This window comes from Mytilus californianus, unplaced genomic scaffold (assembly GCF_021869535.1).
Source record: "Mytilus californianus isolate M0D057914Y unplaced genomic scaffold, xbMytCali1.0.p SCAF_9, whole genome shotgun sequence".
Classification (NCBI taxonomy): Eukaryota; Metazoa; Mollusca; class Bivalvia; order Mytilida; family Mytilidae; genus Mytilus; species Mytilus californianus.
This window is the reverse complement of record NW_026262745.1, coordinates 51,224,158-51,251,799: the sequence shown is the minus strand read 5'-3', so window position 1 is coordinate 51,251,799 and position 27,642 is coordinate 51,224,158. Positions and strand designations below refer to the sequence as shown.

At 32.2% G+C, this 27,642-nt stretch overlaps 1 protein-coding gene across 1 annotated transcript; it reads left to right on the top strand.

Annotated features, from left to right (window-relative positions):
* The first annotated feature begins 4,205 nt into the window (after positions 1 to 4,205).
* Positions 4,206 to 21,862, top strand: LOC127714303 (uncharacterized). Its single transcript, XM_052220364.1, has 5 exons — positions 4,206 to 4,288; positions 7,928 to 8,247; positions 11,518 to 11,825; positions 19,144 to 19,361; positions 21,011 to 21,862. Exons 2-5 carry the CDS (start codon positions 7,928 to 7,930, stop codon positions 21,143 to 21,145), a joined length of 981 nt encoding a protein of 326 aa, XP_052076324.1. The 5' UTR covers positions 4,206 to 4,288; the 3' UTR covers positions 21,146 to 21,862.
* The last annotated feature ends 5,780 nt before the right edge of the window (positions 21,863 to 27,642 follow it).

Sequence of the window (27,642 nt, the reverse complement as noted above, 5' to 3'; positions counted from 1 at the left end):
TAGACCAGGTGTTCAGTTGTATTCCTGATTTACAGCTTTCCATTACCGTCTCTTGAATTCAAGTTTAGAGACTTGAAATTTTTCCATTTATTTATTATTGATTGATATATTTGTGGTATAATAAAGATATAAATTATACTTATTGAATCGATAAAATTTTAACCTTATCATAGAAATATAACATTTGCACTTCAATTTTCCTAACCTTGTTCACTTTATAATATTTCTCAAAACAATACTTTTTTTCGTTTGAAATAGAAAGTAAAATCACAAAAATACGTATACTGAACTCCGAGGAAAATTCAAAAACGAAAGTCCCTAATCAAATGGCAAAATAAAAAGCTCAAACACATCAAACAAATGGATAACAACTGTCATATTCCTGACTTGGTACAGGCATTTTCTTGTGTAGAAAATGGTGGATTGAACCTGGTTTTATAGCTAGTTAAAACTCACACTTGTTTGACAGTCGCATCAAATTCCATTATATTGACAACGATGCGTGAACAAAACAAACAGACAAAATAGATAAAAATGTCAAAAATAGGGGTACAGCAGTCAACGTTGTGTTATCATCTTATTCACTATGAAAACAAACAAATGTAACGAAGAAGAACAAAAAGGCTTACATCAAATTTAACATCCTCATTTTGCTTTTTTATTATACGATTTAATTTATCTATTTAAAATCCACCCATAAAGGATGGAAGGTTTTAATTACTGGCGTAGAATCGCGCGTTTAAAATTCGCACAGATAGACATAAGATAATTTTGTCGTTCAAAGTATGACGGGATACATAAGTACAGAGTAACGTAAAATGGATATCACAAAAACAGACTTAACAGTAAAAGTAATATTAATAAATAAAATAATTTTGTGGTTCAAAGTATGACGGGATACATAAGTACAGAGTCACGTCAAATGTATATCACAAAAACAGACTTAACAGTAAAAGTAATATTAATAAATAAAATAATTTTGTCGTTCAAAGTATGACGGGATACATAAGTACAGAGTCACGTCAAATGGATATCTCAAAAAACAGACTTAAAAGTAAAAGTAATATTGATAAAGACAAATAAAAGAATACTTTAACACTTTATTAAGATGATAAACAACGTCAGTACGCAGAATCTATACTTCAAGACGATCGTGTATTATTTGTGAAGTTGATATGGAATTTTTATCAACAGGTCTTGGTACCTTCCGATTAATTTTTTATAGAAAAAGGACGAGACGTTCTTTGACATACCCCTGGTTCATCAACTTTCTGCTCAGACACTGGTGACGTTTTACAAAGTCTGAGTAGGAGCTGCAAGCTCTTGAATACCGAATAAGTTGGGAAATGTATATCCCATATGCAGGTGAAGTTGTTATTTTGCTACTAAGGTGGGGGGAAATTGATAATTTCAAAATTTAAATCGTCTCGTTTGTCATAGATTCTGGTACTGAGATGACTGTGTATGTCAAATTCGAGGTATAAGTCTAAAAATGAGGCGGAGGAAGCCGTGTCTGTTGTTTCTTTTATTTCTAGTTCTGGTGGATATACTAATGGAACCCAATCAGAAAAGTTCGGATTGTTAATGGAAAGAACATCATCAATATATCTGAAAGTGAAATTAAATAACCTGGCTTCTTTGATCTTCTTGTTTTTGACAAGTGTCTGAAGGAACTCCGATTCATATGAAGATATATGCTTACTATTTCAACGCATTCGGTGCACACACTTTTGGATTTTATGCAATTCCCTGCGTTTTTGTATTTTTACATTGATTTTTAACCTTTGAAAATGGATTTAGGAGATTTTAAAACCAATTAACTACAGTTTTCCAAATTTTACAATTTTGTAGGATCAAAATGAATACATTCTTAGTTTTAGAACAATACAAGTTTTGTGGGATTTTATTGTTACTGCAAAAAGTGCCAAAATAAGATCTGCTTGTTGAAGTGGTTGAAATATATCCTTCCTGTAATAATAGATTTGAATTGTATTGATCTACATGTACAATAGAGAGACAATTGATATCGGCTATATCAACTGTAAACTGAGTGGACCATGTCTGATAAATGGTAAACGTTTGTTTATTTTATAACCAACTGCAGTCTTGAACAAAAATGAATCTTAATACCTAAAAAAACTTATTCCTAAAACACACAATGCATGTTAAGTGGGGGTTTCTCTAGCTTGAAAACCCGGTTTAACTCATTATCTTCCTCTGAGAATGGCTGTAACGAGTCTAGAATATGACAGTAGTTGTCAAATCGTTCCGTTGGTGTGGCGTTAAATTTGTAATGTTTTTTTAACCTCCCCCTGTTTGAATTTAACCTTGAGTTCGGGAATTTGTTCAAACATTCTTTTTTCTTTGTTCTGTTATGTATTAAAATTTTCCGAGGTGCACAAGTGTGTTTTTACTTTTTTGGTCTAAATACGTCCAACATTGCCAATACCTTCTGATGAAATAAATAGAAAAACGTACCCATCATTTATTTTAATGAAGAGTTTTTATTAGTTCGGCCGTGAAAGACAAGATGCATTAAAACAGATTCTGTGAATAAATCATACACCACAAAATGTACACAACTTTTCATATAAACTACCGTTACTTTTAATCTCACCTTTCTCACAATAAATTCCATCATATTCAGATATACAAGAACAGTTAAATCCATCGATTCGATCCATGCAGGTGTCCCCATTTTGACATGGACGTGAAACACAATCATCAATACCTGAAAATATTCCATAGTTATCTTTCATACATATATAATACGAAATTACTTTTATACAGACCCACATTGTCAACATTACTTGCGTAATTTATCATCGTCATTCCATTTGGTTAACTCAGATGCAGTTTAATTATAAGTACTTAGCATTACTTGACATATGGAAAGATGAATTGGAGTTACATCGTTAAATATAAAACATGAACCCGAGGTCATATTCATAGGACTCATACAATGTACGAAGCACTAGCGGCTTGGTTTGTACGTTTAATGAATGACTGTAGGTCTTTGGAGGGGGTACTATCTGCCCAGAAAGCGGTGGTTCTGTATCGGCATCTTTTTCTAGAAATGACTACAATATAAATGATTTTATTTTGTGTTAAATTATTAAATTAAATGAAGACAAATTTTGCTCCATGGCAAACATATTTTCCAAAAAGGTAAGTAAAACATTTAACTGAAGAATATCCCGGCTTATCTACTTTTTCGGATTATCTCCAAATATCCTAGCAAATCCATGTTTATCTCAGCTTGAACCAAGACAGTGATGTGATCCATGATTAAGCTAATGTAATTCCAGTTTTTCTGAGATGAAGCAGGATTAATTCATTAAAGTGGTTACGACGTGTCATACACACCTTACAAATCGCCAAACTTTATTTTTTGTCCGTTGTGTACCTAACATCAAACTGTATTAGAATAAGTACTGTTGCAAGACTAGACTAAATAATACTAGTTCCTATCTTTACATACTTTATGCAAGCAGCAAACGGAGAAACACCAATTTCAAACGAAAGGAAATATAATAATTAAGTATTAGAACATTAAATCCTTACACTAAATACGGTAACATATTAATTAAGCCTAAATAATCCAGAAACCTTTTGATAGTGAAAAAAAAAAACATAACAAGAAAAGTCAATGTGTTCTCGATTCTGAACTTCATGTGTAATACGTATATTTTCCCTTTTTCTAACTCGAATTCTTACCTATCTAAATGAGTATTTCACTCGAAATAAGTATTTTGTCAATTATGTAGGTACAAGTTTTACTTTCATGTCGGTATATCTATATCTTTTGACATGAATCTGACTTATAAGACTGTAGAACAGGGACAAGGGTGCATTTTTAAGATGGGCCCTTCAAAAATAAAAACATTTATTCTGAGCTTACAATGGAAGATAAATGAAACTCTAATTATCCCCCATACCCCTCCCCCCGCGCACACACACAAACACATCCAACTCCTTCACCCCCTTTACCAACACATACACATACGGATCATTATCAACCACGTTTGGTGTTATATGACAGTACATTTGAACTAATCAATTTAAACATGTGCATTACATTTAAACTGTTCAGTTTTGTTGTGTGTCAAAAACTATGATTTCCTTCAGTCAATGGCTTTTTGCTGACATATTCACATTAATTCATGCGTGCAATATTTCTTTATGCTATGTTATATACAGATAGATAGAACCAGAGGAGTTCCAAATGGTGTAATAATTTTTTTTTTAATTTCGGTTTAGTAACGAAAGTCGTAACTTTACGTTAACGGTAAGTCATATAGAAAAGTAGTTTAAGGACAATCACCTAAAAGTTTTGGAATATCAAATGTAGTAGTTCTAACAAAGAGTTTTAAACACGTTTTCCAACTTAAATTTACATATAAAGAATTAAATATGATTCAGGCTATCGTTGTTTCTAAAATGAACGTATTAACCATGATACACACCACTGCTTTTTTTTAACAGGGAAGTATTTAATTAAATATACAAATGTTAAAATGCATATTTAATTAAATACTTTAGTAGCCTTTTTTGGAAAATACGACACATTTGTACAGTCATGTTGCTTCTTTTTCACAACAAACCTTAACTTTAAATTTGATTATTTTTTTAACGACTGCGCTAGTTTTGTTTTCTATCTTTTTATTTTGTGAGATGGACTATGACCATGATGAATGTCACATTTAACATACGGAGAACAAAAAACAAAAAAAACAAAAAAACACGGGACGTTTTTGCAAACATTATTATGTTCATTGATAAAAGTTTTTTGTTTGTTAATTTATTTACTTTCTTTTATTATCATTTGTTGTTGTTTATATAGAAAACAGTGAAAACATTGCAAAAAGATAATCTAGAGGATAAGGAAGCAGTTTTACTTGTATTCCAAGGCCAAATTTTTTCACTAAATTAAACGAAGTTGAAAATCGTTACTAAGAGATTTAACACTTGGTAACCAATTGTGTTCTTTAGAAATGTGGCTAACAAAAATAAAAGAAGAAGATTTTTTTCACTATCTACGATTTTTTCACTACTGTCACGAAAATACCAATATTGTGTTATAAATTCTGAAATCTTTTTAAATCCATGATTGTATCTACCTCATGCTTAACCCCGATTTCTTGTCCGGGTTTGATTTTACTTTTTGATTTATTTTTGGTTTTATCGGCTCTAAGGTTTTTGACTTTCAACTATTTTGGCCATGAGAATCACTGAAGAGACATGAATTGTCAAAATGCGCATCTGGTGCAGTACAATTGGTACCGTTCATGTTATTACGAAGGAATAAACTGAACCAAGAATGCAAAATGGTAAAGTTAAAGTCATCATTTCGAAAGTTTGACAGACGTAATGATGAATAGGTTGACTGTTAGGAAATTTGTGCCACAGATGATCTCAGATATTAAAATATTTGTCAAAGTCAAATTCGGTTCTCTTTTCTGCGATATTGACAGCACCGATTGCAACTTAAAACCTAGTATTGTCTTGCAACGAATAATAAAATTTGGGTTCGTATTCAATCGTTGGTGTTCTGTGAAGTGACTGTGGACTATTGTTTGTCTTTTATTCCGTTTTCTTTCTTGCCATGGTGTTGTTTGTTTTAATTGAAATTGGGGAGTTCTGTTGCCCTCTTGTTATCTAAACCCTATTTGTCATCCTATGTATTTAAAATATCTCAGTTGACGCAAGATTACTCTTTGATTTAGCAAACTAGAAATCTTAAACATGCATATATAGCCGCAAGTAATCACCATACCAGCCATTTGTTAACTATAGTCCAATTCATTTTATTTCTCAAATGCGTATGTTTTAATGGTATTCGTGCTTTTCGGATGTTATTCAGTATAAAAGTCACAAAGGATGTAAAAATGCCTATCACCAATGACTTCTTTGAATGCAGTTTATCAAATAAGAAAGAATTTGTTTGAAAAAAGACTAAACGTCCAATTGGTGCACATTCAATTTGAATGTCAGCAAATGTTTCATGTTTTACGTAGAGATAAATTATAAAATTGAGAATGGAAACGGGGAATGCGTCAAAGAGACAACAACCCGACTAGAAAAAAAAACAGCCTAAGGCCACCAATGGGTCTTCAACACAGCGAGAAAATTCCGCACCCGGAGGCGGGCTTCAGCTAGCCCCTAAACAATAATGTATACTAGGTCAGCGGAAATGGACGTCACACTAAACTCCGAAACATATAAATGAGAAAAAAAAAAAAAAAAAAAAAGAAAACAAGACTAATAAAGACCAGAGGTTCCTGCCATGGGACAGGCGCACAAATGCAGTGAGTTAAACAGGTCTTGTGAGATCTCACTCCCTTTTACCTCTAGCCAATGTGGAATAAACAAACACACAGCAATAAGCAAAGTAAAATTCAGTTTAAAAGAAGTCCGAGTCCGTTGTCAGAGTAGGTAACAGAAGAAACTAAGCAAAATGACAATGATACATACATTAACAAAGGACTACTAACAGTAACTGACATGCCAGCTCCAGACCTCAATTAAACTGATTGAAAGATTAAAGTCTTCATCATATAAAAATAAAGCACAATCCCTCCCGTTAGGGGTTTAGTATCATACCACCATAGAATATACGATATAAGAACATTACCCCTATTATGCCAACAACTGGTTTTAGAATAAAATTTGTATTGTTTCCGATGCAAAGACCCTATGAGTGATAGAGATATATTAGGCTATGTGAAAATAAATCTCTTAAAAAACATACATGAACATACTAACATTTTTTTTTTTTTTTTTTTGTGTATGTTTTTTTAATTGACAACATATTTTGATATATCTAATACGTTTGTTAATTTCAGATATCATATTTATGCATTCTTAATATGGAAAGCAATTTTGCGCCTCTTTCCGCCGTATTTGTCCTGTATTTGTATCCGGAAAATGAATACTTACTAGTTTTTCATAGAAATATGAAAAGTTTAATATTTTCCTTTTAGTCCCTTGTTCATCTTTTAATGTATTATTCCGTTTTACTGGATACTTTTAAAGTCTGATGATTATTTTGATTGCAGCTTTCTTTAATTTCTCATTTTTTCACCCCGGACCTTTTTTAGTTTACCTTAAGGTGTGCGTTTTACCCAGTGCAGAAAGCCATTTGTTCAAATCGATGTCCTATATGATCTTTTTGTCTGGTTGGCAATCTTCTTACCACTTCTCAATAGTTTTCTAATGAAATACTGAGAACAGAGTATAAAGCTTGGTATCATTCATACCTTGACTCACAACTTGGCTGAGGCTTGGTTAAAAAAAATGTTGACTAAAAATATGACATTAATATCTGCCTCATTTGACTTTATGTTTTATTGTGTTAAGCATTCAAAGAGTAGCTACACGTAGTAGTTTGTTCTTCTAGGTGAGACGGCACCCCACATCTTGTTTTCCGGATAGTAAAATGTTGTGTGTGTTACACTGATGTGAAAGGTAAGCGTTGAGCAGTCGCAGACGTGTTGAAACCGCCACACACTTTATATCCTTTTCCAAAGTAAGGAACCTGTAATCCAGTGGTAATTGTTACTCACAGTCTGTTATACTGTATTTGTTTTTATTCATTGGTGTGTTTAGATGAGGAAATTTATTTTCTTGCGTAAATTGTCATACCGGGCATTTTATGAATTACCATATGGTAATGGTGTTTCTAGTTGTTGCATCCATATAGTGATCTTTATATTTTCTCGTCTTTGTTCTTTTGGTAGTATGGTTGCAACAGTGCCACATCTCCATAATTAAATACCTAATACACACTCACGGATACAGTCACATGAAATGTATTATTTTCGTTCTGATATTTCATCACAAAAGAGAACATCGATAGTTTCGATATCTTTCTTTTGATGTCTCTTTAGTATGACAGTTACTTCCATACATATATTTTTACTTCCAGATGAAACGAGATGTGTTGGAGAATTCTTTTGTAGAACAGTATTACAGTCAAGCGCAGCATATCATTCCACAAGAAAATCAAAAAAATGATCCTAAGTATGAAGAAAAAATAGAACTGATTAAGGAATGTCAGGAAATTGCCGGAACTGATCTTTCTACGAAGCCACCATTGAATATTGCTATCATTGGCCTACCCGGCGGAGGGAAATCGTCGCTATTAAACACAATATTTGCTAGTTTTAGTACAAGTTGTTGGGAAGATATAGTTCAATTTGGATCTTTTGGCACACTTGGTAAACAGTTCACAACACGATTCAAGAGGTTTGTATATTCCCCTTATCTTTTTAATGTTATAACTTGAAAATTATAAAAATGAAAATTTGAAAAAGACACATAACCAACTGTTAACGTTTTCAAAAAACATCATTGATTTTTCTCTTGTTTCAAAAATGAAATTTCCCTTGAACTTCGGACTGCTTAATATTCCCTTGGTTTTATTTTAACGTATTGGAAACAATTTTATATTTTTATAATTGTACTTAGTATTTGTAGTGTTTCTAATGTTCAGAAACTATATAATTTAATTTTAGATGTAACAAGTCTTATGGTTGACTTAAAGTATTTTGTCTATCAACTCATAGACATAATTTTGTCATGTGACAGTGACATCATCAACATTTGTTCATGATTTAATCCTTAAAAATGGAATTTAAAATTAAATTATAAGAAATGACTGTAAGATTTTTTTCTGTCTTTTCGAAATAACCTCAAAAATGTGGTTTACACTTTTAAATAACCCGCTTCGCATGTTATTCAGTGTGCACCACATTTTTTTATGTTATTTCTTCATACACAGAATTTTTTTTACGGTCATTCCTTAATTTGACAAAACACTATTATGTATTTTAAACAACTGTTACACAAAGCCAAGTATAAATATAATCAGTTACTTTTGTTATGTTCAGATATTTAGAAATAATGATTTTCCGTTTTTATATATAATTAGTTTGTCACTTTTCAAAACTAAAAAAGGGACAGGTTGTCAATAGAAATGGGTCAATGTGCAAGACTAAGCGGTGTTAACTGAATTCGTAAGATGTTTCATATCGCTGTATTCGTTGGGTAAAGAAACAGTACGCTTATTTAGCAGATAACATGGTATAAGTCGTTGTTGATCTGCAACAGATTAACGTGTTTCGTATTCCCTTTTTTAATGATGCAAAATGTCAGCTAGAATTGAGATTTCTAGTCTGTTCTTGCATAGACTCTATATTTTTTAAATGTCCAAAAACTATTTATTAATCGACCAAAATATGGAATTTACTTATATATATCGTATTACGTCACTAGCACACTATGTAACGAATTTATCTTACCGACCATTTTAACATGTGGTATTTAGACTAGTGGCCTATCAAAGTGATCAAGTCTTCAATACCGTTAGTATTAAGAACTTACTTCCATTGGTCTATACAAAAACAAATGCCAACAATAACAACTTGTTAGCTTTAAATGAATTCATTTCAATCGTTCATCATCAATTTCTTCGTCTGTTGAAACCTTTAATATTTTCCTTCAACACCGTGCAGTTTTTAAAAAGGGACGTAACACCACTACAAACCGTGTATTGAAATAAACCCCGTCTACTAACGTAATATGGAATATACACGGTCTCCACGCTTTCCCTCAAAGTAGCTCCTTATCATGCTTATAGCACTGCTTTTTCCAAACATATCGGAAACAAACACATAATCATTTGCTATGCTTCTACGATTAGAACTCCAACTAATGCTCACCTATCTTTTGTCAATTATAAAAAAATAATAAGATATAAAAGTAACAAATGTTATGTTTTTTATACATTAGTGTTTGATTTGATGAAAGGTACGTACGGTTGACGAATCATACGTAAAACCCCTCTGAAGGATCTTCTATCTTGACTCTTTTCAAAATATGACATTTCTAATTATGTAATCATAATCAAGGCTACCATGGGACTTAGATGGCGTTTTGCCTCAAGGTTTGCCTCACAAGAACCATTACACTGCTTGCAACGGCACAAGTCAAACTTGAATTTTCATCTTTACATTATTCAACTTAAGAAAATACCAAGGCAAATATATTGGTCCCCCCCCCCTGAAAATAAAGAAATAAACACAAAGCATTACTTTCTACTTTACGTTTTTGCATCCCCCCCATATAGTAAAACTGAAAAAATGTCTCTTTTTTTAACGTTTATAGAGATCCCCCTCCTCCCACGTGTAATACTGTTTGTCGCCTTGTGTTGATTACATACACCCGAGTCTGTAAGCTTACCTATGGAATCGTTCTTTCAGCGTTAATCTGCCATTTCATCCGAGCTAGTTTACTGTAAATTCATCAGTATTGAAATTCAGAATATATGTAGTGCGAGATTGTCTTCTCCCCCTCCCCTCCCCCCCCCCCCTCCCCCCTAAAAAAATCAAATTTTCGTTCCCTAATGTTCATATTGAACTTTATTTAAATTGATGGTGATTGTCATACATTTGTTGGTTGGTTGTTGTTTTGTAGACATTTATCCTATATCTAACTACTAGTATCTAAATAAAAACTGTTTGTGAGGGTGTGTGTGTGTTAAGTCAACATTAGTGTTCCACTTGAATTGACACTGGATTTCACGTGTTCGCTGGTTTTTGTTCACATTTGACATTTAAATTAATTAAAAGAACTTCAAACAATTTTTTTTTTCTGTCTCCCAGTTTGTTCGTTTTTTTAAGTTTTTCCATACATTGTTGCATCTTAGTCTGGCACATTTTGCTGATCCACGTTTAACTTGACAACTTGATGATGGCATAGTCTTTAATTTATAGAAATAATAAAGAATTTTGTCGTTAAACTTAGAGAAGTTTCATTAAAATGTTTATGGTTTAAACATTTGAATAGCATGCATGAACAATTCCCGCGCAAATATGTGTAATCATGGTTAACATATAAAGCACCGTATTGGACGTGAGTGTATTTTACACTATTTGTCTTTATTTTCAGTAATAAAATCGCGTTCTATACGCAATATGGTTTATGTTTAAATATACCTTTGATTCGGAAGAGAATGCAGTTTTATCGCATAAAACATAGACTTTAAGTGTTATCGTGAGAATGTTATACATGCTCCCTTTACGTTCGTTCGTACCTTTCGTCAAAATGTAAGAAAGCTCTATTGAGTCGAATAGGTTATGTTCCTTCGATCGTTTAAATTATTCTAATTCGTATACGAGATTTACTACACACTTTTGTCAAATAGAAACAGTTACTGTCAAATTTAAAAAAAACAATAATTCTTTTTTAAGACATTAATCGTACAATAAATATTAACCTTTTTTATCTATACTTTATGATATTCAATTTTGTAATAAAGATTGTAGCCAGGTAAGAAATCAAATTTCATTTGTCGACTGTTACGAATCCTATTGCTATATTCCATAAGGTTTCACGATATCCAATGTTTTCACGGAATCATGAATGTTTTGCATTCGTGCCGAAACACTTTACTATAAGGATAAACAATTTGCTATATACATAATTTTTACTGTAAATGATATTCTTTATATATAGCTTCCCCAAAGACGTTTACTACAAACCAACAGACGCTTATCTAATGCCGACGTTTTTGGACATGACTGGGTTTGAGGACGAAGACTCTGCAAAAACTTTGGCGCTTCTCGAGTTGGTATTTGCTGGTAGAATAAGGGAAGAGGAAGAATTGACAAGTGCAAAAAGCTCCGGATTTAATTATTTCATTCGAAAGGGAGTGTGCCATCGTCCAGTTGATCGGATTATTGTAGTCTGTACGTCAAATCCTGATGATAATTTACCACCGAGCTTCTTCAATGCTGTATGGAAAGCGAAGAAAAAACACAGGGGTAACTATGAAATGCTAGTATAACATAAATTGGCAAAACAACATCCTTTGTTTTAAACGTTTTCTTTTTATGTATTCATTTATCTACCGATATGTAGTGTGCACGTGGTTTTACACACTTTAAAATTGTAAATCCAAAAAATAGGCAAAGGTTATGTAGCCTATCAGTGTGATTTACATGCTTATTAATAATGGTTTTATGGGCAATACTGCAGGTCATACATGCTGAAAGTTTCAGTTGACAGTTCTAATATTTCCTTTTTTTCTTTTTTCATTTTAACTATTTATTTTACCATATTTATGAATCAGTGTTGTTCCAACGGACAAGTTGATCAATTATCATGAGCTAATTAATTGACAGATTAGTTTATCTCAAAACAGGTAATTGTCAATTATAATGGTAATAACCTCTGCACAGTACAGATACAGATAGGGGATTACAAGTATATTTTTAAATATTAAGTGGCCAGTAATGGAGTAAAAAAACGGCAATAATAAAACAATATAAATAATCCTTCAAGTCAATCTGTATTTTGACATTTTTTTCTTTTGGTTTAAACAATATTTTATTCGATAAGTCAAATCATGCTATATATTATAATACAGTATGAACAATGGGATTCAGAAGCAAGCAACATTGCTTATTTTAATCTGTCTCCAAAATTCTTTTCTGTAATGGTTACTGCCTAATACGACAACACAGTAGCTAAATAAAGGCAATATTAGTATACCGCTGTTCAACAGTCATAATAAAATTGAGAATGGAAATGGGGAATATGTCAAAGAGAACCGACCAAAGAGCAGAAAACAGCGTACGCCACCAATGGGCCTTCAACACAGCGAGAAAATCCCGCACCTTGAGGCGGGCTTCAGCTGGCCCCTAAATAAAAATGTGTATACTAGTTCAGTGAAAATAGACGTCATACTAAACTCCAAAACATATAAATGAACTAAAATTAAAAAAACATTTTCTCGCTCCGTTGAAGACCCATTGCTGGCCTTCGGCTGTTGTCTGCTCTTTGGTCAGGTTGTTGTCTCTTTGACATATTCCCCATTTCCATTCTCAATTGTAACAAAGGCAAGAGGCTCCTGACTTGGAACAGGCGCAATAATGTGGCGGGGTTAAACATGTTTTGTGAGATCTCAACCCTCCCCCTTATACCTCTAGCCGATGTAGAATAAACAAACACACAGCAATACGCACAGTAAAACTCAGCTGATATGTTGCACTTCTGTAAATATAGACAATGCAATTTCCCTTAGGAACGCCCTTTGTGGCTAAAGATGTGCCACTTTTACTATGAAGTCTCGTAAAAATTTATATCCTAAAACGGAAAGTTGATATGCACTTCTTTTTTATTCAAAGGTAAAAAAATAGGGACGTGCGGCATATTTTTAACATTCATATGCCCCGAACCTCTAAGAGTTTAAACTTATACTAAAATTCTGTACTAGCCCTACCTTCCCTTTGGGTATTCCTCGGAATTCATTTTTCGCCGCTACCATTTGTTTTTATACTGGTAACATTCCCAAGTTATTTCTCTATGAGATGAAACATATAGATCATATCTGGGAACCAGTACGTAAACAAAAAAAATATCCATGAATATTATATATCTCCCAAAAAGAGGCGTGGCTTGTGAAACAGCTGTATTTACAAAGTGCAACCTATACTTACATGTATTCAAATAGAAAACTCTTGAAAAACACTTTTTCTCACAACAATACTTATTAATTATAATTATAGCTTTAAAGAAATCACTGCAAATACTCTAACTTTTCTTCTACAGTACATTTTATATCCCGACCCCTGTTTCAATTTTTAAAGAGTTTGAAAACAAGACTTTACATATTGTCTACTTACCCTATGTGTATGTTTGCTTAGATGAAATGGCTAGAACTTATTTGAAACTATTCTGATAACGAATTGAAAGCATTTCAGAATACTATAAATATAAAGTTTAGTAGTTAATTATTCCAACATTCAAGATTATATAAAGTATCCAATCCTGCCTCTGTCTCCAGTCCACATCTTACTGTATGACTATTTGTCAATAAAAGTTCACAATTTCTACCTCAAATGGCCAGTTTAGAAATCTTGCCACAACAATATCATCTCTAACCATATTTCTTAAATACTTAAGCTAATATATGAACTAGAAGTGTATAAACAAAGCCATATTTGCAAAAGTTGTATTTATGAAGTTACCAGTCTGATGTATGAATTCACTAAAAGTTTTATAGAACTGACTGCTAACATCTGCTTTTTGCATAACTTCCAAGCACAATTAGTGTTTTATACAAAAAGACCTTTAAAATAATGAAATCATAATATTTACAGTTTAAATTATCTGTTTTATGACCCAGGGGGTAGACATTTTGTTTCTGATTTTTGCCACTGGGGCCTCAAATTTGCTAAATTATTTTGCTGTTTCTGTGAATATGGAATATTTAGTACATGTTTATGATAGAACACACTATTGTTAGTTTTATTGAGGTATTTTTGTATTTCTAGCTTGTATTTTTGTTTCTGCCACGGTCCCCCCAAAAAAAAAAAACAAAACAAATTCAGGTGTTACAGCTTACTTTTGGGTTATCGACAGGACAAAGACACCCCAACAACAATATTCATCAAGGATTTATGAGTTTCAATGACTGCGAAGAAAAAATATAAGCACTTCATAACAATTGAAATTACAAATATGCATAAATTATGAATTTATTTTGCATTCAGGACTTTGAGCAAACTATGCACACTGTAAACTGTGAATTTATGCTGAGTCATCATATTTAAGGCCCTGTATTTTCGCAATCTTCATGAAATATTTATAAAACTTTATATTTGAATTAATTTCATTAACATCTCTGAGATAAACCAAATTTGGTGAAATTCTATATGTTCTCTTTTTTCACCATATATAGGTTGCACTTCTGTAAATATAGACAATGCAATTTCCCATAGGAACTCCCTTTGCGGCTAAAGCTGTGCCACTTTTACTATGAAGTTTCGTAAAAAATTATATCCTAGTACGGAAAGTTGATATGCACTACTTTTTTATTCAAAGGTCAAAACATAGGACTGTGCGGCATATTTTCAACATGTCCATGATGTATATGCCCCGAACTTCTAAGAGTTTGAACTTATAACAAAATTCTGTACTAGTCTATCCCTACCTTCACTTTGGGTATTCCTCAAAATTCATTTTTCAACGCTACCATGTGTTTTCATACTTATAACTCATCTCATGAGATGAAACATAGAGATCATATCTGGGAACCAGTACGTCAACAAAACAAAATATCTATGAATATTAGATATCTCCCTAACAGAGGCGTGGCTTGTGAAACAGCTGTATTTACAAAGTGCAACCTAAAAGAAGTCCGAGTCCTATGTCAGAATAGGTAACAAAAGAAACTAAGCAAAATGACATTGATACATAAATTAACAAATGACTACTAGCAGTTACTGACATGCCAGCTCCAGACTTCAATTAAACTGATTGAAAGATTATGTCTTCATCATATGAAAATCAAGCACAATCCCTCCCGTTAGGGGTTTAGTTTCATGCCATAATAAAATATATGTGAAGAACATAGCCCGTATCATGCCAACAACTGGTTTTAGAACAAATGTGTTTATTTCCGATGCAAAGACCCTATGAGTGAATCAATATTATTAATACCAAAATATGCCATCTTCAATGACCTGACAACAGTATCGTAACTATATCCCTTTGAATAAGTCTGTTTAAAAGTTTGGTTAGCTTTTTAGGTGAATGCCGACATTTTTGTGCTTTGTAAAAAATATTACCATAAAAGATTGGATGTGAAATACCTGAACGTATAAGATGTCCGCATGTTGGTTTATATTTACGAATGATGTCCTTGTACCGATGATCAAATTTAGTAAATGTTTTGACCAGTTTGTGATATCGAAAACCCTGGTGTAATAAGTCATACAGAGATTTCTTTTGTTAAAATCAAATATGCTGTTACATACACGAGCGAATCGAACAAGTTGAGATATATAAACACCATAAGATGGGGACAAGGGAACGTCACCATCTAAAAATGGTTGATTAACAATAGGAAATGAAAAATCATCTCTTTTATCATAAATTTTGGTATTAAGCTTCCCGTTAAAGATATAGATATCAAGTTCTAGGAAAGGGCAGTGTTCATTGTGAGTGTTAGCTTTATTTAAAGTCAGTTCAGCATGATAAATTTCTTTAGTGTACATACTGAGGTCGTCATTATCATGATTATTGAGAGCCAATATATCATCCAAATATCTAAAAGTGTTATTATATTTTCTATCAGATGTTGTTTCGATGGGTCTTTGCTGATTTTAGTCATACATTGTAACTCATAACAATACAGAAACAGGTCCACAATAAGTGGTGCACAGTAAGTCCACATTGGAATTCCGATAACTTGACGATATACGGAATCTCCATAGCGAATAAATCGATAAAGCGAAAACAAATCCTGGTCACAAACCAAAACCGAGGTTAATACATCAACTATAAGAGGAAAACAACGGTACAACAGAAACACAGAACTGCTACAAAAACAAACGCCAACATACATAGAAACGGACTATTTGATAACAACTGCCATATTCCTGACTTGGTAAAGGACATTTTTAGAAAAAATGGTGGGTTGAATAAATAAAGGCAACAGTAGTATACCGCTGTTCAAAAGTCATCAATCGATTGAGAGAAAAAAAAATCCGGGTTACAAACTAAAACCGAGGGAAACACATTAACTATAACATGTATAAGAGGAAACTAATGAACAACAAAAACACAGAAGTGCAACAAAAACAAACGCCAACATACATACAAACGAACTATTTGATAACAACTGCCATATTTCTGACTTGGTACAGTAAATTTTAAGAAAAGAATGGTGGGCTAAACTAGTTTTATGGCTAGTCAAACCTCCCGCTTATATGGTAATGTTAAAAAAAATATCGCTAAAATGACAACACTACGTGAAAGAAATACAGCACAAACAAATGCAAGAACATTCATCACAGAGAAACGCACAAATAAATAATATACTAGTCGCTACAACATGTAAACCGCAGAATAGAAACGAACATCTTTCATTAAAGACAGAGAGCACATGACATCACAAACAGTGACGTATTTTTGTAACGAATTTTAATCTTGAAATTCATACAATTGTTTTCACAATACTTGTCCAAACAATTATCATGATAATGACGGTATTTAAAAGCTATTATTAATAAATGCTGTGACGACGTCATAATTATTCGGACTAACACAATACTTTATCCATGAAAATGGAAATTACCTCGACTATACTGAAAAATAAGACATATGTGAAATGTACCGAAAGTACAGAATTCTAACCACAAACGATATAAAGACATAACACATTATCAAACCGAAACCACAACAGAAACATCACAAAGAAATACATGAATGTTGGATGTATAAAAATACCGAGACACGTGGTATAGCGATGCAAATTCACACTCGGCAAACAGTCATATTCGGGAATAGGTCACATTCGGTACTTAGCAGTCAGACGACATAGATGTTACACCACAATCTGAGACGTTGTAAAAATGTCATTAGTTAGTTTAGACACAGACACATCGTATAGATCAACCAATTCGTGATGGTGTCAATACAATTTACGGAGTGTCATTTTAATCTTTCCTCCTCATAACTCTGTTGGAGCAGTTTCTGCGTGATGAGCACACTCAAGTATATAAAGTCAGTATAGTGTGAACATGCACGAGCATAACGTATCAATTGAGATATGTAAACATCATACGACAGAGCAGAGGGTATGTTACTGCTGAAAAATGGGAAATTGATAATTGGGAAGTTGAAATCATCCCGTTTGTCATAGATTTTAGTGTGAAGTCTTCCATCTTTGTCAATATTGAGGAAAAGATCAAGGAATGAAGCAGTCCTTCTTGTATCAGTAGTAGCCTCAATTTTAAGTTCACTGGGATATATGAGTTGCAAGAACTACTGTAACAAAAATATGGAAACCTAGTGGTTTTACAACTAACCAAACATCTCGTTTATATGGCAACGTAAAGCAACATAAAATTAAAATCAAAATAACACAATAATGTGGTCGACGAAGGCAAAATTATACATTAAAACACAATTGTTGTTGAGAGAGCATCTATCAAATAACATTCATTGAAAAAAAAAACAAAAAAAACAACAGAATCTAAAACAATGAGAATTGGCAATGTTCATAAATTCATAGGAATTAAATGAGTGACACGTTTTGTTTTTGTTTCAAAACAATTGTATGCGTCCGAAGCGTTTTTCTGGATTTACATTCATCAGTAAATAAATGCTAAAAGCCAAATATTTGAAAGCCAAGTACCGAAACAAGGGCAGAGCTATATGACCAAAATGGAACCTAAACATATTAGCCAAAATCCATCTAACTTAAAGGTCATATTTGCCTGGGGAGTTGGAACCTAAGTTCTTTTAACTAAATAAATTATAAACGGACAATTGAAGAAATGTTTTTCATTAATTATGTCAGTACCGAAGTACTGACTACTGAGCTGATTATAAATTTGGGGACTGATATATATAGTCCACTAGCAAAGGTATCGACCCACTGCTGTAAAAATTGAAAAATAACTTTGAAAATTGTACGCGCTTTTCTGGAAATACCTTCACCAGAAACACTCAACGCTAAATATTGGAAAGCCAATGATGTATAAATACCGACAAATCGAAGAGGTTCATGACCAAACGAGCCTTAAAGATAATAGCCAAATCCATCTAAGACCAATTTCCCCTGATAGAGTTGGAACCTTGATTTATTAATAATTCATAAACTTATAAACGGACATTTTAAGAAATGCGATCATTAAAAAAAATATTTCCAATTCTTACCTTTAGATCAGATTAAACAATATAACAGCCCAAAATGTTTACTTTGAGGTTTTAACAATTTTATGGCGCATTTTTGAACAGATCTTTTAATTAAAAACGCAAGAAGATATCAAAAAACCACAATATGTACATTAAATCTTAAGTAGTTGATATAGACCCTCTAATATTTTTTTCCCGTTCGGAATAGAAAATCTCTAGAATTTGACCCTGTGAGTATAACAAATATATGTGAAGTCGGCCCTCTCGCTTAAAAAAAAAACAACTTAAAGGAAGATTACAGTTCAGTCCTTGTAATACCACATTCGCGGATATGGCCAATATAAAGTAAAACACGATGCAATTTAGAAAAACGACAAAGGTAACTCGGTACTTTTGAACTAATCTTCTTTTTATTCTCTTCTTTTTAAATAGAAATACCTGTGTATGGAGTCATGACATTTAGGGACAAATACCCACCGAACAACGAACGGGTTAAATTCAAAATTCAAGAATTTCGCAAGCACTTGGCATTACCGCAGCATCGGTTTGCTCATATCATAAATTACTGCGATGACATCGATAGCGAAGGGGTACATACAACTACGACTATTCCATCGCTTGATGTACCAGTATTACAGTTAATGAAACAGGTAAAATCATGTTCATATATTTTCTGCTTAATAAAGACTGCTTGACATAGACATGGTTCTCCGGCGGTGGCGAAAATTCTTTTCATTTTACATAATTGATGGTTTAAAACCAAGATTGTTAGAACTTTCCAGCTGACATATCGACCATTGTCATATATATATATATATATATATACATATATATATATATATATCTTTATATCTTTATAATTAAACAATATATATATATAATTTTAATTAATATAAAGATTCTTAGGCTCAAATTCACCCCAAATTAACCTTATATTGGTTTGGCTATTCATTAAATTTCTCTTTTGGACATACATGTATAATTCCAATAGTGTTTATATAAAAAAAAATTGAGGCTATCACTTATGACCCCTTCCCTCAAAGTTTGCGAACAGTGTAGCTGTCTGATATTTGACCATCTTAACTGTTGTACCGTTTCATACATAAACGATTGAAAATTAAGAAAACACAAACTTTAAACATGTTAAAGACAATTTCTATATTCGAAATTTTGTATTAATTTATTTTCAGTCAGAAGTGATGTTGCTAAACTTTTGTTGAGTGGTATATATATATGTTATCTTGAAAAAAAAAACAGATAATCAAATTTTGAATTATACTATTTGAGTATTATATGATAAAAACCAGGTAATATGGTGATAATATGTTAATAATCTTTTTTGCCATTTGTAAGTAAAAAACTAGGATATATATGTAAAGAACCTGTAATGCTAATCGCCCCTTTCATATTGTTATATTCAAAGATTAATTAGTGCAAAACGAACTGCAAATTGTGTATAGTGATTCACTTTTTCAGTGAGGGTTTATTATTAAAATTGTCCTAAATGTATATGAAAAAAACTAAAGGATTATGAATCCTCGTTTAATTTTTATTGCAAGTCTTTTTAATGTTTTAAACAATAGTCATATGCATTCTCTGATATTCGAACAATTCTACAGACGAATTTTCACTTTTGGTTAGGTTTATCTATATGTGTTATTGCTGCTGTTGTTAGTAATGTGCTGTTTTAATTATTCTCAATCAAGAACTTTTCTGTGCATTTATCGAAGCATTGTAAGAGTATTGAGCTCAGTATTATTCAATTTAGGAGGTCTTTATATATCAAGTGAAAATTATCATCATCATTATAGTATTATTATTATCATTCTTATTTCTATTATCATCATTATAAAATTATAAGTATTATTGTTATTAATCTAAGAAAGATACATCACATAGTTTGCATTGCGAACATTTATTTATTCTTGGGATGTTTAATTCGACTACATGTATAGAAATAACAAGATGTGGTATGATTGCAAATTGACACAAATCTCAATCAAAGACCAAATGACGTAGAAGGTTAGCAACTACACTAGATCACCGTACGGCCTTCAACAATGAGCAAAACCGCATATCAGGCTATAAAAGACGCCGAAATGACATCTGTAAAACAATTCAACTGATAAAACTAACGGCCTGATTTATGTAAGAAGCAATAAACGAGAAAAAAATGTGCTTTTTTTATTGCTTATCTGGACTACATTTTTTTGTAAGTATAGTTTTAAATTGTTAAAAACTAAATGATGTTAAATTTAAAAAAAAAGTGTATACTAAATGCCATTTTAATTTATTTAAGGTTTTGAAAACACGTAAAGATGATCCAACATTTCCAACAGAGAAACTCGTCAACAACAGGGACATATTGTCAATGTTGGCATTCATATTTGCTGTGCTGGCATTTATCTATGTGCTTTTAATTTCGAATAGTTAATTATTATTGTGTATACTACTGGTTTTATATTTGCATTTGAAATTTAAAACGATGTAAACTTTTATCTCATTTTATTAGGAATTTTGTTATGTGATATATACAGAACTATAGATGTATGTGTTTGTATTACGTCGAATTTGATATAAAATTGAAATCAATAGCAGACATGAGCATAATTAGCAAATTTACATCGATGTTCAGGTGATTGGCTGGATGTATGTATTCGCGTCAATTTAAAGATAGATAAGATATTGTTTTGCGCTAAAACGATGTTATTATTTGATGATAAAAACCGGCAGCCATGATTTTGCCAAGGTCATTTAAAGTGGTGTTAAACAAAAAACAAACAAATTTAAATATTCAAACCAAAAAGTAAGCATTTCAGTTGTGCTATTTTAAAATGGAGAATTGAGATCAAATTTAATAACTAACCATTACTTTTTGTGATTGTTTTGGCAAATTTATTCATATACACTTTGATGAGAAAGGATGTATCTTTTACACACTCAAAACAATCGATGGGTCAATTGATATTATTCAATTAATAATATTATTATCGGCAATATGAAAGTAATTTGTTCTTGAAAAGTAATAGATGTACGTTACATGTACTAAAGACATGTGTTTGCTCACGATGGCCCGCAAATAAAGTAAGTGCTATTTTATAAGATTGCCAAACCAGATAACATAAAACGTTTCATTAAAATATTTAACATGCTTAATGGTAGAACATTTCAAAAGTGCATGCTCAGATATATTTCAAGAAAAACGGGCATGCGTTTGACATGACTTAATGACAATATTTTTTTTATTAAAAATAAGGAGATGTGGTATGATTGCCAATGAGACAACTATCCACCAAAGTTCAAATAAAGTGGATGTAAGCAATTATAGGCAACCATAAGGCCTTTAACAATTAGAAAACCCATACCGTATAGCCGGCTATAAAAGGCCCCGACATGAAAAATATGAAACAAAATGAATTCAATTGAGAAAAAAACGGCATAATTTATAACAAAACAATTTACAAAAAAAAAACAAATATGACAGACTTGAACAAACGACAACCACTGAACTACAGGCTCCTGACTTGGGATAGGCACATGCAGAATGTAGCGGGGTTAAAAATGTAAGTGAACGATCAATCCCCCCCTCTTTACCCCCTTAACCTGGGACAGTGGTATAACAGCAAAAAATAAGAACAAACTATAAAAATCAGCTAAAAAGGCATAACTCATCAGATCGATACAAAAAAAAAAACATTAAGCAAAAGCACAGACAGGACGTGGCAGGGTATATATATATATATATATATATATATATAATATATATATCCCTCATTACTAACAACAAAAAAGACACTTAGTACAGATCTGAGAATACTTGCAGTTACTGGCAGCTAGTTCAAAGCAAATAACAACTAATAAAAAAAAATCATGTATCTAAGACTAAAATATCAATCAGTACACATCCAATTTCCAACGGATGAAGTGTAAAGACGTCATCACCAGTCAGAGAAAAAACATGATCTTGTGTTTTGAAAAAATATAGGTATCGACAGATTGTAGTACCGTGAAGGTGCATGAGTTTAATTTTAGTACGGTTTTAATTTACTGATAACAAAATCAATATTTGTACAAATAAAAACAATATTCAAAGATTAAACTACAGTGTTGAATAGATAACCTTTTAAAATAAATGTATTTATAAAAGGATTGATTAGTTTACCTTATCGTATATATTTTTCCGGGTTCGGTTAACCACCGTAAAATTTAGATTGTGCTTTTTCCGTTTGAAATAAGTTTTCTACAGGTACAGCGAAACTTGCAACTCAAATCTTTGTATATGTATCTATGGAAGAATTTAGTAAAGGTTTTAAGTAATTTGTGGTAACGAAATCCCTGACTTAATAAATCCAAAACGTCACTACAGACCACATGCTACAGACACGAGCATAACAAAGGAGTTGGGATATATAAACACCGTTGGATGGTCCCAGAGGAACATCACCGTCCAGAAAAGGAAAGTTAACAATAGGAAAAGAAAAATCATCCCTTTTGTCGTAAATTTTTGTGTAGTTTCTGGTGTCAAACTGAAATGTCAAAATCAAGGAAAAGACACTTATTGCTGTTTATATTTGATTTATTTAAGGTAAGTTCCTGTGGGTAAATTTCGGCAGTATATTTAGATAATTCATGATTATTTAACGAAAACATATTATCAAGATAACGGTAAGTGTTGTTGAATTTATCAATTAAATGGAATTTAGACGGGTCTTTACTGAGTTTGGCCATAAACTGTGATTCATTCATTTAACAGTACAGGTACAAGTCTGCTATTAAAGGGGTTTAATTGGTACCCATAGGAATACATACAATCTGTCGAGAAACTTTTTAACCGAAACGTACATAAATGTTGTCATGGTGACATTTTTAGCTTTTATAATCTCATCACACCTCCAGTAAGTATATCTAGCATATTTATCTTTCTCGTTTGTGAAAAAGGCTTTACATGAGTTAATTATCGATTTATCGAACGACCATTTAATTGAATAGGAATTTTTATTAGATAAGATTGTGTGGATGTGCAGCGCAAACAGTGGAAAAGTCAAAACTGTCAACCGAAATAAAAGGACCATCAAAAGCACGTAATTTATCAAAAACATCCAAATAATTGTTTACACTTCAAAATTGGTTAATTCCACTATTTTCATGGTTTTTATTACAAAAATAATGATAAGTTCTTTGATTGTAGTTAAGAAACTCGTTAAAAGCACTGAAAGTCACTAACTTGTCATGAATAAAGAATAGAATCTTCAACAGCGTAGATGTATACACCTGGTATTTAAACGTCATCGTGTGTTTCGCTGGCTGTCGATAAGAAAGATTTCACGCAATTACAGTATGTCAGGGGCATCTCGATGATGATGTGCAAAATTACTATCTTTACACATTTCCATTCATAAAATAAAAGGTTTTTTTTTTATTTCGGATTTATATAATCACATCATAAAGTTCCTTTTGAAAGAATAATCATATTCAAAGGTGTATTCAAGTAATCAGGAAAAAAACTGTTTTTTTCTTTTCCACAAAACTTTAGTTATTGATTTACGATCAATGTTCATCCAACTATGTTTTGTTGTTGTAGGAACTCCGGATGTTCATGCACATAGGTTTAATGCTCTGGACTAGATATGTTTTTGTCTGTATTATATCACACTGATCAAATAGGGTTATCATAAATAAGAACGTTGGTTTTCCGTTTTTGTTAAAGCTTACTATATGTTGCGGGCTTCGGTCTTTCTATAAGGTCGTACGATGAGCTATAATAGTTTTCATTCTCGTCCTTTAGTTTCTGGCGGATAATTTTTTCAATATCTGCAAAACACTTTGATTTGAATATAAAGGTTAACAAGGGTATGTATCATTATTCAAAGTAATAAAATTGAGAATGGAAATGGGGAATGTGTCAAAGAGACAACAACCCGACCATAGAACAGACAACAGCAGAAGGTCACCAACAGGTCTTCAATGCAGCGAGAAATTCCCGCACCCGGAGGCGTCCTTCAGCTGGCCCCTAAACAAATATATATACTAGTTCAGTGATAATGAACGCCATACTAAACTCCAAATTGTACACAAGAAACTAAAATTAAAAATAATACAAGACTAACAAAGGCTAGAGGCTCCTGACTTGGGACAGGCGCAAAAAATGCGGCGAGGATAAACATGTTTATGAGATCTCAATCCTCCCCCTATACCTCTAGCCAATGTAGAAAAGTAAACGCATAACAATACGCACATTAAAATTCAGTTCAAGAGAAGTCCGAGTCTGATGTCAGAAGATGTAACCAAAGAAAATAAACAAAATGACAATAATACATAAATAACAACAGACTACTAGCAGTTAACTGACATGCCAGCTCCAGACTTCAATTAAACTGATTGAAAGATTATGTCTTCAGCATATGAATATCAGGCACAATCCTTCCCGTTAGGGGTTTACTATCATACCATCATAACATATATGAGAAGAACATAACCCGTGTCATGCCAACAACTGGTTTTTAAATAATTGTGTTTAGTGCCGATGCAAAGACCCTATAAGTGAATCAATATTAACGCCAAAATATGCAATCTTTAATGACCTGACAACAGTATCGTAACTATATCCCTTCTTAATAAGTCTATTTAAAGGTTTTTTAGCTTCAGAGGTGAATACTGACATTTTTGTGCTTTATAAAGAATATTTCCATAAAAAATTGGATGTGAAATACCTGAACGTATAAGAAGTCTGCATGTTGAGCTATATTTACGAATGATGTCCTTATACCGATGATAAAATTTAGTAAATGTTTTGACTAGTTTGTGATATCGAAAACCCTGGTGTAATAATTTTTCAGTAATACATAAATTTCTCTCGTTAAAATCTAAAACATTGTTACATACACGAGCGAATCGTACAAGTTGAGACATATTAACACCGTAAGATGGTGACAAGGGAACGTCACCATCTAAAAATGGATAATTAACGATAGGAAATGAAAAATCATCTCTTTTATCATATATTTTAGTATTAAGCTTTCCATTAATGATATAGATATCAAAAATGGAACACAGCAGCAATGAGTGCAATTCTAAATTGTCCATCCTTTATCCGGATGGGACAAAATTGAACGGCTACCAGTTTTATTTTAATTTCGTCTTAAATATGAATGAAACAGTTATCTCCTGATGTTACGCAAATAGTTTATCAGGATCATGATCGCCTCGAGATCTGACTTTGAACACTCAAAGTCTAAACGAGACACAGACATTAAGATATGACTTTAAGTTATGATATTTGTTAGACGATTTTCCTCGTACATGGGACAGGAATATCTACGTATGGCGGGGTTCGATTACTATTTGTACTCTACCCCCTTCCCCCGTCCTTCTCCACACTGAATGTTATATGACATTTTGGCATCATTCCTTTCTAACACTCATCGTTGGTTGTACTTTAATGCATATTTCATACAGCAAACAGAAAAGCAATCATCTACATAATGTTAATGGATGGTAACTTAAGGGGTAAAATATGTAATTGTAGTCATGCTTCAAGCTTTAAGTACTTGAATTAAACGGTTGATTGTTCAGTCGAATAAAGCATTGAAGGGAAACTTCATGTCCATTAGAATCCTCGTATATAGTTTCAAACTCATATCGAAATGCATGCAAAAGATGTAAACAGAACTAGATGTCGGGAATAATGTATTAAAAGAAAGTTCAATTATAAATAAAAAAAAAAAATAACATATCAAAATATATGAGAGGAAAAAAAATCACGGTAACCGCTAGTGAGAGAGAAAACTCTTGTGCATGCTCTTGTATTGTATCAAAACGGACAGCAAAGATGAATACAATGATACAATTCCTTTACACTGCGTAGCCCAGTAATCATATACACTGGTTGTTAATGCTAATATTCATGATACAATTATTGCCAATTAATTTACCATGCAGTAGGAAAGGAGAACATTTTCGTAAGAATAATGAACGGCGACGATAAAAAACAGACGTCTGATGATAGAAATTTACCAAATTGGGCCTATAGATTTCAAAATGTATTTGAGCTACAGTAACTGCCCATTTCCCTATAGACAACTTGGTTTGGAGTCATTTCATTTACATATGAAATTCTACAGGTTTCTACGAGAAAGCGGCTAACTACATAATATAATGTGTATAAAAACATAATACCGGTATGGGAAAGCGTCGTTTTTACAGTATCAAATAATATTATTATTTTGTTAATTATAACTTACTATTATAACTTACTTGGTTCGTTCATAAAAAGTCATATGTTAAACTGTGTTTTTAGAAGTTGACCGATAACAACATATTGCGCAGTTGTATTTCAAATATCTCAAAATAGAAATCTTAAAACCTCAATACTTTATAATTCAATTAACAACTAATTAAATGAATTTCTGCTTATACTCCGGTGTGTTGTTATACTAATATAATAATTTTAGCCTTTGTATGAGGTCGGTACGCAAATATATGCAACTGTGATTTCTTCCTCAGTCAGAAAACTTCACTTAGGTCGATATATCCTCGTATCGACCTCATATTAAGCTTAACTATATAATATTTCCAAATATACGGATGTATAGGGACTATATTGTAATACACATTTTAGTATATTCCAGTATATACTTACTATAATAAAACTATTTTCTTCAAAGCAAGCGTACACTATCTTTTTGCTATAATATATCTACATGTGTTTATACAAGTTGTATGGTTAATATATCATCAGATGTTGGGCACCATCAACTTAAATCTGATATAAAGTATAAGAATACTGTCCAGTCCACTTCTATCAGTAATTTTACAGTTTTGCATAGGCTTCTGTAATATTTTTTTTTATTTGAGGTATCTAACAGAATTATTTTATCAGTTAGCTATGCGATATATTCAATAAAAAAGTCAAAACCTAAAGATGCTAGAAAT

Coding starts and splice junctions, on each gene's coding strand:
- LOC127714303 (XM_052220364.1), top strand. CDS start 7,928: ATGAAACGAGATGTGTTGGAGAATTCTTTTGTAGAACAGTATTACAGT. Junction 8,248..11,517: donor TTCACAACACGATTCAAGAG/GTTTGTATATTC, acceptor CTTTATATATAG/CTTCCCCAAAGACGTTTACT. Junction 11,826..19,143: donor AGCGAAGAAAAAACACAGGG/GTAACTATGAAA, acceptor CTTTTTAAATAG/AAATACCTGTGTATGGAGTC.